Source organism: Trichomycterus rosablanca, chromosome 3, assembly GCF_030014385.1.
Source record: "Trichomycterus rosablanca isolate fTriRos1 chromosome 3, fTriRos1.hap1, whole genome shotgun sequence".
NCBI lineage: Eukaryota > Metazoa > Chordata > Actinopteri > Siluriformes > Trichomycteridae > Trichomycterus > Trichomycterus rosablanca.
Window position 1 is genome coordinate 3,379,664 of NC_085990.1, and position 13,631 is coordinate 3,393,294.

At 44.7% G+C, this 13,631-nt stretch overlaps 1 protein-coding gene across 1 annotated transcript in view; it reads left to right on the forward strand.

The window, feature by feature from the left end:
• Positions 1–13,631, forward strand: part of ldlrad4b (low density lipoprotein receptor class A domain containing 4b) — a 128,128-nt gene that overhangs the window by 73,521 nt on the left and 40,976 nt on the right. The window contains exon 3 of the mRNA XM_062992451.1: positions 2,196–2,336. Within this exon, the coding sequence (XP_062848521.1) occupies positions 2,196–2,336 (141 nt within the window). The remainder of the gene's footprint in view (positions 1–2,195; positions 2,337–13,631) is intronic.

Consider the following 13,631-nt stretch of genomic DNA (forward strand, 5'->3'; position numbering starts at 1 on the left):
GCTGTCTTTTTACACCTCGGGCCTGCGTTCCACAGTCAGACCCAACAGATTTAGATGGGATAATATTCTCCGCCTGTCGTGATGATAATATCAGAACTAAGTTTAAGTCTGGGTTAGGTCATCTCGACAGTCTTTTGGGTGCTGATCAGCTCTGAATAACAAGCTCTATAAGTAATACTTTTGTGTCCGTACTTTTGTAGTACAAATAAAAGTAGCTAAAATAATGAACACGAAAGCACCATGTTACTGATGTAACGTAACTGCTATTGGGGGTAATGATGGTGATGGTGATGGTGATGGGGTGTTAACTAGACCAGTGATGTCATTGTGTCTGCATCATCCAAGAGGAAGGACTCACTTTCCAAGAATTACTATGGTGACACAAAGTAGAAGGCGCTCTGTGGAGAGTAATTACAGACAGAACAGCATCACTGGTCCAGCCTTCTAATCTGAGACTAAACGAGCGAATCACATTATTGCGATGCGTCAATATCTTAAAGCTTTTTCTGACATTAGTAATTATAGGATGACACCTTTATACTGAGACGTGATGCAAAACATCCAAATCATTTTTGTAATGAAGTAAAATTTATTCACAATCTCATTTACGCTTCTTTTATTTTAACAACAAACTGTACAGCACAATAATATAACACAAAACTAAATGTAAACAGGGTTTATGTCCATATTATCAAATTCTCAAGTGCTCCATATTAAACAACGTGCAGCACGTGTTTATGGCATTCCGTACACAAAGCAAAGTGCTTAACCCTTGTATTGTGTTAGAAAGCTGCCCACACTTGTAGTGTTAGTGGGTCAAATTTGACCCGATTTATATCAGCCTGAAAATACTCAAAAACAATAGTTATCATCTAATTTTGTTTCTCACCTCATAGCTAACTTAGTTTGTATTTAAATCCATGTAAACACTGTTTTCAATTTTATTCTTTTGGCTCCATAAACTTTTCATCTCACAATATACCACTCATTTTCAATAAAAAAAACTGTTTAAATTCACTATAGTGAATTTCCTATAGTGAAGAAACAATGTAAGGATATTATCTGAGTCTAATAGACTAATATCAGAGCACACTGAGCAAAAATTGCTTGGTTTTTTTTTTTATCTAAACATTATTATCTATAGTGACATCGGTGCTGCTACGGCTCAATTTTGACCCATATAGATTTTTTCACTTTTTCATAAAACCAACTTTATTTTACTCAGAATAGCAGGTGTAAATTGAAATTTAAACTATAAATTGAACATTGAAAAAAAATATTTTGTGTATGTGCATGTGCGTGTGTGTGTGTTGTTTACATGCATATATCACAGTATGTGATTGTTTTAGTGTGCTCCTTGCAGATGTGTTTCTTACATGTGTGGCAAGTGGTGCTAGTTTTTCTGTCCTTGTTGAAGGGGCAGGACTGGCACCTCTTTCTCTTGTTCCCCCTTGGCATCGCCTGTCTGGTTCCTTGTGCAGGATGCTGGTGTGGGTGTAGCCTGAAGCTCTCTCACCAAATTGACAGAGGCTTGGGTTCGGGGCAGCCGCTGGCGTATTTCAATGTGGGGATATACCAGAGTCCTCCCCAACTCCTCCAGAAAAAGCCTCCTTTTGAAGGTTTTTCTGATGTTCCATCCAGGATTTATTTCCGATTAAATAATCCATATAGAATAATAAATAATGCACGATTGTTGTGTTATTAAAGGAGTAATTACTGTTTGTTTAGCAGTGTTATTGGATAACAGTCTGTTACGTTTGCAGGCAGTGATTGTGAAAGCTTCTTTTGTGTGTACTGCTCTAGAGTCAAGGTTACAACCAGCGCTTAATGATTTCTTAGCTAAACAACGTGGAAACGTCTCTGTTTACTCTGTAAACGTGTCTAGACTATATTCAGTGGGGATAGCATCTGTCACGTAGCTTCATTCGGCCGCCAGTGTAGCAACGAGGCTAAAACAAACAGCCGACACGAACGAGCGAGATAAAGAAACCTCGCTGATCACATCTGATATATGAAAGCATCCCTGAACCGTTACATGTTCTGTGTAGAGTAATAATTAGTTTTAATCCACGTAAATAAACCCGTTATCCTGATGAAACCAACCACAATCTGTACTCGTCCCTGATTAAATCATGATCAGATGATCAGAGCAGTGATGCGTTACGCTTGAACTGTATTTCTGCTTCTTTGTGCAGAGTGCAAGTTCCTGTGCACCAACGGTCGCTGTCTGGACCTCGGCTCGCTGGTGTGTGATCAGCTCGACCACTGTGGAGACAACAGTGATGAGGAGAACTGCCCCGTGTCCACCCAGCACCCTTCACCCGCCCTCTTCTACTGTAAGTGCCCACTGTCGCTGTTTTACTGGCATGGAAGACATACGATGCCCTTGATGAAATTGTTACTCACTGGTCATGAGGATGTAGATTTTTTTCTAGTCTGTTGATATTCCTGTCTCATCAAGTGGGATGAAATGCAATGGGACCCCCGGCACGGGGCTCACTGAGGCCCCCAGGTTGAGAACCACTGCCTTAAAGAACTGGAAGCACTTTGTAGTTCTACAATTACTGACTGTAGTCCATCTGTTTCTCTGCATGCTTTGTTACCCCCCCCTTCATACTGTTCTTCAATGGTCAGGACCACCACAGAGCAGGTATTATTTAGGTGGTGGATCATTCTCAGTACTGCAGTGACACTGACATGGTGGTGGTGTGTTAGTGTGTGTTGTGCTGGTATGAGTGGATCAGACACAGCAGCGCTGCTGGAGTTTTTAAATACCGTGTCCACTCACTGTCCACTCTATTACACACTCCTACCTAGTTGGTCCACCTTGTTGATGTAAAGTCAATCTATTGCTGCTGTTTGAGTCGGTCATCTTCTAGACCTTCATCAGTGGTCACAGGACGCTGCCCATGGAGTGCTGCTGTGTCTGATCCACTCATACCAGCACAACACACACTAACACACCACCACCATGTCAGTGTCACTGCAGTGCTGAGAATCATCCACCACCTAAATAATACCTGCTCTGTGGTGGTCCTGTGGGGGTCCTGACCATTGAAGAACAGCATGAAAGCAGGTTAAAAAGCATGCAGAGAAACAGATGGACTACAGTCAGTAATTGTAGAACTACAAAGTGCTTCTATATGGTAAGTGGAGCTGATAAAATGGACAGTGAGTGTAGAAACAAGGAGGTGGTTTTAATGTTATGGCTGCACACCTTTAATATCAAAAACAGGATCTCTGCTTCCTCATGACGCTCTTGAATTCAGAGACGCCCTGCAGAACGTGTGGAAGTATGAGCTAGCTTCATCGACGCTCGTGTAAAGATGCCACGTGAATAAAAAGGAACGACAAAGACAGAGACTTGTCCAGCCACCAGAGGGACGTTCAGGCTTCAAGCGAGCTGACATCACATCACGTTAGTAGTCAGGAAGGCAGGTACTAATTACCAGAGTCAGAAGCTGTGATTTCATTTCCTGGCGGTGGAGAATATTCTCGACCCCTTCAAAAACGAACAGAGACGTCAGTGAATGAAAGTTTAAGGGGTTATAAAATGGGTTAATTGCTTAGCACGTTTTACAGAGAGCGTAGCAGAGATTACGAGCTACATGAAAGAACTTTTATATTAGACTGTACGGGTTTAGGGTCTGGTACGAGAGTCTGGTTCAAATAAAGCAGCCGGCTAAAGATAAGTAAACATTAATTGCTCCTAAGTGTGATAAATATTTAATGCTTCATAACAGCGACTTTTTTTGGAATTCTATCTGAATGTAAATGAAATAATGACTAACATGACCGCACAATTTCACTGTTGTTACTTAAAAACAGCACTTTTAGCCTTTACCTGATTAAACCTGAACCTCACACTGATCTAACTCTTGCTCCTGTCTGAGATTTAAGGTTAAACAAAGCTCAGATTCTCAGCGTGCATTTAGGGGTGAAATGCTTTAAACACGAGCAACACGGTGGCTTGGTGGGTAGCACTGTCGCCTCACAGCAAGAAGGGGGTCCGATTCCCAGGTGGAACGGTCCAGGTCCTTTCTGTTTGGAGTCCATAAACATGCAGTCAGGTTAACTAAAATATATTTTTACCAAAATCTTGTGAGGCGTCCAGGTGGCGCATCGTAATATTCCACTAGAACACCAGCGCTGAGATTCTGAACTCCTCGGTTCGAAACTCGGCGTTGCCACCGGTCGGCCGGGCACCATCTAGCGGGCATAATCGGCGGTGCCTGCAGCAGACACGGTTCTGCTAGGGCGGGATGACCGGACTATGTGGGTGGGGTCTTCAAGCGCTGTGTGAGGACCCTGATAAGCAGATAGAGAGGCGCCTGTGCAGAGTGCATGGGTGAAAAAGGGTTCCGCTAAGGGCTGCACGCGGGTCGGAGGAGGCGTGTGCAGCAATATACCCACCTCGACTGCAATCAGGGATCCACCAGCAGCAGAAGACAGATTAACTATGCTAAAATTGGGAGGAAATGCATAAATGAATTTTTTTTTTATTGTTTTCCTTCTGCATCAGTGCCTGATATGTCCTTCCCTCCATGGTATTTTTGATTTAGTATTTGATTAGACTTTGGTTTGCTCTTTCTTCCCCTTCTGGACTCTTGTTTTCAGTCCTGACCTGGTCATGAACTTTATAAAAGCTGCTGTTGACTCAGACTCGACCATGTGATGAAAGTCTGGTGAATCAGGTTCGTTCTGAGTCTGTCGTTTTTTCCAGCCAGATTAAAACCACAGACTGTTTCACTATCAGTTCATTATTTCTTCAGAAGTACTTAAACAAGTGGACGTTGAGCTAAATTGTGGGTCTGTACTGTGTGTGTTGTACTTGTGTAAAGCTGAAATGACAATAAAGCCTCCTGAATGGTTGTGGAAATCATCCCAAAACTACCTTCACATTTTGTACATTCCGTCCAAGCTACATCAGATACATTACAACAAACAATATACACTGATCAGGCATAACATTATGACCACATTCCTAATATTGTGTTGGTCCCTGCGATGCACTGTGTATTCTGACACCTTTCTATCAGAACCAGCATGAACTTCTTCAGCAGTTTGAGCTACAGGAGCTCGTCTGTTGGATCGAACCACACGTGCATCAATGAGCCCATGAACCTGTCGTCGGTTTACCACTGTTCCAGGAACACCCCACAGGAGCTGCAGTTTTGGAAATGCTCTGACCCAGTCGTCTAGCCATCACAATTTGTTTCTCGTCAAACTGGCTCAAATCCTCACGCTCGCCCATTTTTCCTTCTTCTAACATCAACTTTGAGGATAAAATGTTCGCTTGCTGCCTAATATATCCCCCCCACTAACAGGTGCCGTGATGAAGAGATAATCAGTGTTGTTCACTTCACCTGTCAGTGCTCATAATGTTATGCCTGGTCGATGTAGTATTCATTGATTCAGACTTTATTTTGTTGAGAAACTTTATTGGAAAGCTGCTTATGCTTTCTCCAAATTTAGCGTAGTCAATCTGCTGCTGGGGACCCTGACACACCCTCCCTCTGACCTGTGCGCAGTCCTACCAGTCGGTGGCTTTGCCTACAATGCACTGGTTTATGCATCCTAGCGGCTCGGTACCTAAAGGACAATTCAGTGTCTCCAATTAGCCTGGCTGCATGTTTTTTTTTCCATCTAAAGCCCTCAGAAGATCATATGTCCTGAAGCATGAACCGAACTTAAAGCTACGTGAGGCGTGCTTCTCTCCCCTGTGACCGTACGTCCGGCTACTACAAGGTTAATTGGCCTGAAAGCCAGAACGCTGTTCGGATAAAACAGCAGGCCGGTCTGCAGCTGCTTTGCAACTTCTCCACATGACTCTCTGACCAACCAAGCGTAAAACAAGTGTGTTTAAGTGTCTGAGCTGAAAAGAGCGGTATGAGATGACCATGAGCTTCCCCTGGGCTACGGTCAGCCTGGGCTTTTAACTGCACAGGACCCCCGGCCCTCGAGCCACTGCGGTTAAAAAGACTTTTTCACCTCTGCGTGCCTAGACAGGCTTGTTTTGGTGTTTGGCTCCTTCTTACGGGACTTTGGAGGACCGTAGGGGTTTTGGAAAGGGGAAGCTGATTGAGGACTCAATGATTTTGCCCTCTCGGTGCCCCATGCTGAGCTACAGGCTAGTGCGCATTCATATGCAGATACCAGCTTCTGTTGTTCTGTCTCGCACTGCTTTCACATCAGATCTTTTTGTCCGTGTGATTTAAGGGATTACTTTAAATAGACTGTCCAAGTGGCATTGAATAAACATGACAGCATTCTCTGTCCTGCAGAAGAAACCAGGAAGCTGGTCTCGGGTCAGTGGAAAAATGCCATGCTGTTCTTTCCCGGGGAATCTTTGGAAGCTTGTTTCTCAGACAGTGGCACACTTTGAAGCATGTTTTAATGGCTCTCCAGGGTGGTGCGGGATGAAAGCGAAGGAGCATGTAATTCTGAAGCCGGCCGGCTAGTTATAACCAATGGCAGCTGGACACTGGAGCTCAGTAGCCGGGACGTTGCTCGGTGTCTTCTTTAGGTGTCTTCTAAGCGTCTTTAGATGCTTGGGTGCCGTTCTATGAATTAATGTACTATTATGGGCATTAAAAAGTGTGTCGCTTAGGAAGGAGACCGCAAAGCCGTTGCGCCACACGCGCCAGACATGCCAGACATGCCAGACCGTTCTCTCCGACCCTGTGCTTAGCAGCTGTTTTCCGACTGCTCACCGACTCCATTCATAATCCCACTGTGGTGCCCCTTCCAAAGAAATCCTAAAATGACTAGCGTCCGCAGTATATGAACGGCACACGTCAACAGCTCCGTTCCTGATTACTTTGACCCTTTCCGGCCCCAGAGGATCGTTGTGCGATGGAGACGCTCTCGCTCTTCATGGAAGAAATTCTGTTACAGTTATTCCCAGTAAGCTGGTCAATAAACCAGGAGAACTGGGCACAAGTGTCACAAGAATAAAACCTTAGTTCTCATTGACCAGATTATTATTATGTGAGTAACATCACAACTAATAAAACACATTACTTCAGACAAGGTTTCCATAGTTTCTGCAGAGGTTGGTATATACACTATATGGACAAAAGTATTGGGACACCCTTTCTTATTGAATTCATGTGTTTCAGCCAAAACAATTGCTAACAGGTGTAATGAACCAACTACATGAAATAATTATTTCAGTTTCTGGTCCAGCATGACTGTACCCCTGTGCACCAAGCAAGGTCTACACAGACAGTTAAAGAACTGGACATTTGGAATGAACTGGAACATCGGTTTAGGCTTTCTTGACCAACATCAGTGCCCAGCCATACAAATGCTCTTTTGATTGAATAGGCACAAATTCCCACAGTCTTGTGAGAAGCCTTTTCAGAAGAACGCCTGTTGTTATAGCTGAAAAGAAAACGGGATGTCCAACCAGCTCATGGTTAGATGTCCAAGTATTTTTTGACCACATAGTGTTGTACAATTGTGATATACACTGAATGACCAAAAGCATGTGGACACCTTTCTTATTTTTCCAAATTTGCAGCAACAGTTAAGGGAAGGCCCTTTCCTGTTCCAGGACAGTTACCAATAACTCCAGTGTCCATGAACCGGAACATCAGTTGAGGCTTTCTTGACCAACATCAGTGTCCAGCTATACTAATGCTCTTTTGACTGAATGGGCACAGATTCCCACAGTCTTGTGAGAAGCCTTTTTATAAGAGCGGCATACAGGATCACATAGAAGTCACATTTTCAGCATTTTGCAGATGCTTTTATCCAAACAGTTATGACGGAATGCAGTTTAAGCAATTGAGGGTGAAGGACCTTGCTTAGGGGCCCAACAGTGGTGGTGGTGAGGCATGAACCGGCATTCTTATGATTACTAGTCCACTGAGCTACCACTCTAGAAATGGGACGTCCAACAAGCTCATGGTCAGGTGTCCCAAGTATTTTTAGCCAAATAGTGCAAAAGCATATGGACGTCTCTCTTAATTATGAAGTGTAGATGTTTAACAGGTGAAAAGCGTGACTGTGCCTGCGAAATAAGAGACCCATAAAGACCTGGTTTGACAGATTTGTCGAGTATGAGGAACGTCGCCCAGCATGGTCTGAAATGGCAGAGAATTCCACGAAAACACAACAAAAGTCGTCTCAAAGCGAAGAGCTGCTTTCACATCATCATCACATGAAAATCTTCTTTACCTTAAAGCTTTTTTGAGTGTCCAAAAGAATGGAAATCAGTTGGAGCTAAATCCGGACTGTAAGCGTCTCTCAGTCTCTCAGACATGACCGATTACTCCACCCACTACACCCTCGCTCGTATATTATGGAATGCTCATGGTCAGGTGTATCAGGTCATGTATACCTGGTGGTATTTTTACCAACTGTAAACACAGCAAGACGTGGTAAAACAGCACCAGACATTCCTCCACCGCTCACACCATAGAAGGTTTAAATTTAAATCTGGTGTTTTATCTAGGATAGGAAACCACGTCTCTCTGATCCAACATTCTCCTTCACTCACGGTGGTTCTCACCCTCCATTTGAACCCCATTTCATTCTCTGGCTCTCTTTTCTGTTCCTAACCAGGTTGTTCAGGGTCATTGGTCACCCAGCTCATGTTCGGTGGCTTTAACGTGGTCCTATTTAGAGTGAAGAGCACCACTGTAAGTTTGTTTGAGTTTGGGATTTCCATGCCTAATCCTCATCATCTCGCCCTAATCCCAGCCCAGCGCAGGCCGCCTCATTCTCATGCTAACGTTCTCATTGGCAAACCGACGTCACCTCCCGCGTATGCGCTGGCATTACTGCGGGTACGGCGAAGTCAGGCTCGGCGGCATTGAAGTTCCTGAAGAGAGAGAGGAGAGGAGAGGAGAGGAGAGGAGAGGAGAGTAGAGGAGAGGAGAGGAGGTGGCCGACCGGCTTGTTTCGCTCGCCCGGGATCGCAGGAGCGTAAAGACGAGGAGCTGAATGTCTTTTGAGAGCCATTTTGTGACTTGTGAATAATAAACCTGAATGAGTGGCTTGTTTTGTCACATTTCGTGTGTTTAAGTCATCTTTTAAAGCACCTTCTTCTGATCTCCTCCGTTCCTTTCATTGCCCATCGCCACTTTGATGTTCAATAGACTAAAGCAGAAGTAATTCGGCTTTCTGAGGCCGCTGACTTGGATGATGTAGTGGTTTATTAGAGGCGTTCCGAGCTTAACTCGTTCTTCATTTGCATATCAACTAACCAAGTGAAAATTGAGTAGTCTTATTGATTTGTGTCCTGAATTCAGAGCTTCTACCTTCAGAAGCACCTAAAGATTTGAATAATTAAGGCTTACAGTGTTAGAACAGGACTGTGTGTGATTGTTTGGTAGAGAAAAGGCCATTGTTGATATAGTTGATACTTAAAACATAAAAAAAAATCTTTAATTGACCTGGTATCATAAAATCTAAGTAAAAAAGCTCAGTATAACAGTTTGAACCATTTTCCAAAGCCTTTGGAAGGGGGGTGCGATACAATTTGTATGTAATATTCAATGTAAGATCCAGCATCTTTTTAAAGAGGGTAAGCGTACGAGACACTGAAAGCACGTTTCCACCGGCATGGTGCCAGTGCTGAAGCCAAAATCCAAAACGGTTCATGCAGAATCATAATCATGCTGGTCTGGAACCAGCGAACCTGTGACGCAAGCGTCCGAGGGCTGCAGTGTTGTGCACCCACATAATCCTGAAGTGTGCGACCACACGTAATATACATAAAATGTTCACGTACCTAATTAGAAATCACAAAAGTGCCGCTGGGGTCACATGAATTGACGGTATAACATGCTGCGTAATAACTGTACACAATCATAACAGATGTAGCAAACGAAGCTCTCGCTTCTCGTCTCGCAGGTAATCTTTGATGATGACGATCGATCGCTTTTCATATTGTGAGGGTTGATGGTGAGGGCATTGAGAAATGTTCTTTTTAAGGTGTTTGACAGTTTGGCCCAAAGTGGTCATGATACCCTCACCTGTTGCATAATGTTTCATAATGGTGTAGCTTTAATACTCTATTCGGTATTCGATAGTGGATGGCGGCGCGCACGGACGCAGCGGCTTTTGCTCTCCTGAACGGTACTTTGTTTTGTTTGTTTTTGTTAGTCTACTTGTTTTCCGGCATGATTAGAACACTCACGAACTCAACTTATAAACGACAGGATCTATTAAAGATCGGGATTTTATGTAAAGAGTTGGATTTTATCAGGAACTACCAACATGAAAACATCCCAGAAGAGATCGTGCGTCCAGCGGGATCTCCATGGATCACCATACCGGGACGCAGACGCAAGCGGCGTAGAGAGAGGAAACAGAAGCGAGGTTGCAGGGCTGGAATAAAAAACAGACTAAAGAAGGCTCCTCACAAGCCTGCGCTTCCCAGCCTATACATAACCAACGCAAGATCGCTCAGCAACAAAATGGGAGAATTGGAACTTACGATTGCAGCTCAGAAATCTGTGCAGGACTGCTCGCTAATGATAATAACTGAGACCTGGCTTCACTCCAAGATTCCCGACGAAGCTATCACACTAGCGGGTCGCACAGCTCACCGGAGCGACAGGAATAAAACCTCCGGTAAGAGCAGAGGGGGAGGGCTGTGTATTTACTCTAATAATCGGTGGTGCACGAATGTTACCATCATAGAGAAGCTTTGCTCGCCTGATTTAGAGTACATTACAGCAAAATGCCGACCCTTTTATCTGCCGCGAGAGTTCACCATCGTCATTGTCATTGCTGTGTATATTCCTCCAAGTGCTAACACCAAGATAGCATTAAGTACACTGCTTACAACGATCAACACACTGCAGTCTGCTCACCCTGAAGGGATTTTCATCATAGCAGGAGACTTCAATCAAGCTAATTTGAAAACTGTCCTTCCCAAATTCTACCAATATGTGACATGCGCCACCAGGGGCAGAAATACATTGGACCATGTTTACAGTAACATCAAGGAGGGATATAAAGTCTCCACCCTCCCCCACCTAAGCACGTCTGATCACCTATCACTCTTTCTCACACCTGCATACAGACCCATCATCAGCAGAACAGAGCCTTCTGTGAAAACCATCAAGATCTGGCCAGAAGGAGCTTCCATTCAACTCCAGGACTGTTTTGAGCGCACTCACTGGGACCTATTTGCACAAGAAAACATAGAGGAATATACATCCACTGTCCTGTTTTACATACAGTCTTGTGTGGATAATGTCACTGTTGACAAGCGCATCAGATGCTTTCCAAACAACAAGCCATGGATGACCAGGGAGGTTAAGTGCCGACTGAGGGACCGCAACACAGCCTTCAGGTCGGGAAATGGCGAACTTTACAGCACTGCCAGGTCCAACCTGAAGAGAGCCATCAAAGACGCAAAAGCAGCGTACAGGCTGAAGATTGAGGGCCATTTCAGTGATGGCAACCCCCGGCATGCATGGGAAGGCATCCACCACCTCACAAACTACAAAGGCAATAAAAACACAATCACCAGTAGCAGTGACTCACTAGTGGAGGAACTGAATTATTTCTTTGCACGCTTTGAGGGGGTTGCAGTGGAGGAAGCAGAGAACAGGACAGCACCACTGCAAACTGCTGACAGCCTAGCACTTACTGTGAGTACAGAGGATGTCAGGAGAGTGCTCCGCAGTGTGAACCCCAGGAAAGCGACCGGCCCAGACGGAATTTCAGGGAGGGTACTTAAGGACTGTGCATATCAACTGGCAGAGGTGTTCAAAAACATCTTCAACCTCTCTCTGTCCCACTGCACTGTCCCTAAATGTTTCAAGTCTGCCACCATTGTGCCTCTTCCAAAGAAAGCCACAATCAACAGCCTGAACGACTTCAGACCGGTGGCTCTCACCTCCACGGTGATGAAGTGCTTTGAAAAACTGGTTCTGAAGCACATACAGTCTTCACTCCTGCCCACCCTGGACCAACATCAGTTTGCCTACAAAGGCAACAGGTCAACAGAAGACGCCATCAACACTGCTCTCCACGTGGCACTGACTCACCTGGAACATCAGGGAACATATGTGAGGATGCTGTTCGTGGATTTCAGCTCTGCGTTTAATACAGTTATTCCCAGCAGACTGGTATCCAAGCTGCTAAACCTGGGTGTCAGCCAGCACACATGCAGGTGGATTGAGGACTTTTTAACAAACCGCCCACAGTCTGTTAGGATGGGGGCCCATCTCTCCCCTGTTCTGACACTGAGTACTGGAGTTCCACAGGGCTGTGTGCTGAGCCCTCTTCTTTACTCCCTCTACACCCATGACTGTACACCAACCCACAGCACAAACTCAATCATCAAGTTTGCAGATGACACCACTGTAATTGGATTAATACAGAATGGAGATGAGTCTGCCTACAGGGAAGAAGTCCTCAAACTGTTTGAATGGTGCTCCATTAACAACCTGGCACTCAACACCTCTAAAACAAAAGAAATGGTCATCAGCTTCAGGAGACAGAGAGAGGAACCTACACCCTTAGACATCGGAGGAAACACAGTAGAGAGAGTGTCTAATTTCAAATTCCTAGGCACACACATCTCCCAGGACCTCACATGGACCACCAACACCACCTCTCTAGTGAAAAAAGCACAGAAGCGGCTCTACTTTTTAAGGACACTAAGAAAGGCCAACCTGTCCAAGCAGCTACTGGTGTCCTTCTATCGCAGCACGGTGGAAAGCATACTCACCCATGGCATTCTGGTGTGGTATGCCAGCTGCTCTGAGGCTGACAAGAAGGCTCTTCAGAGGGTAATCAAATCAGCTCAGAGAACCATCAACACTGAGCTGCCTTCACTAGAGAACATTTACAAAACCCGATGCCTGCGTCGGGCCACAAACATCATAAAGGACTCATTTCACCCTTGTTGCAACCTGTTCTCCTTGTTGCCCTCTGGTAGGCGCTATAGGAGTATCAAGGCCCGTACTTCCAGACTCCTGAAAAGCTTTTACCCCTCCGCCATAAAAACACTAAACTATCAAACTTTACATCCTAGGAAATAATGTGCAATTTATAGAGACCGTGCAATAACCTTCTTCTTCTTTTCTTTTCTGGAAAGTTCTTAAAACCACACGTTTATTTCTGTATCTAGATGTGTATATGTTTATTTTGTAAATACATGTGTATATATATGTCTGTGTGTACATACATGTACCGTCAAGGAGATGCTCAAAAAATTTCGTTGTGCACTGTGCAATGACAATAAAGGCATTCTATTCTATTCTATTCTATAATAATCAGTTTTTTTGAGTTTGAATCCCAGCTGTGCTATAGATCGTCTGGGCCTCCACAGACGCGATTGGTTTTGTCTGTAGGGAAGGGAAATGATTGATCAGGTTCAGTGGCGTAACTACAGGGGGTGCAGGGGGGGGGCAGGTGCACCGGGGCCCATGGCAGGGGGGTCCCCTTCATGACATGAACTCAACCACCCACCTCACTGCCCCCCCCCCCCCCCCCCCCCATTGGCTGCACATATTGTGCATGTATTATGGCAAGCCAAACAGGAAATATATCTACTGTATATATATTTATATGACATTTGTTGAGGGGGCCCAAAATCTTTTTTTGCACTGTGAGCTCCTAGTTACGCCACGGATCAGGTCTTCCTCACTGTTGCTGCA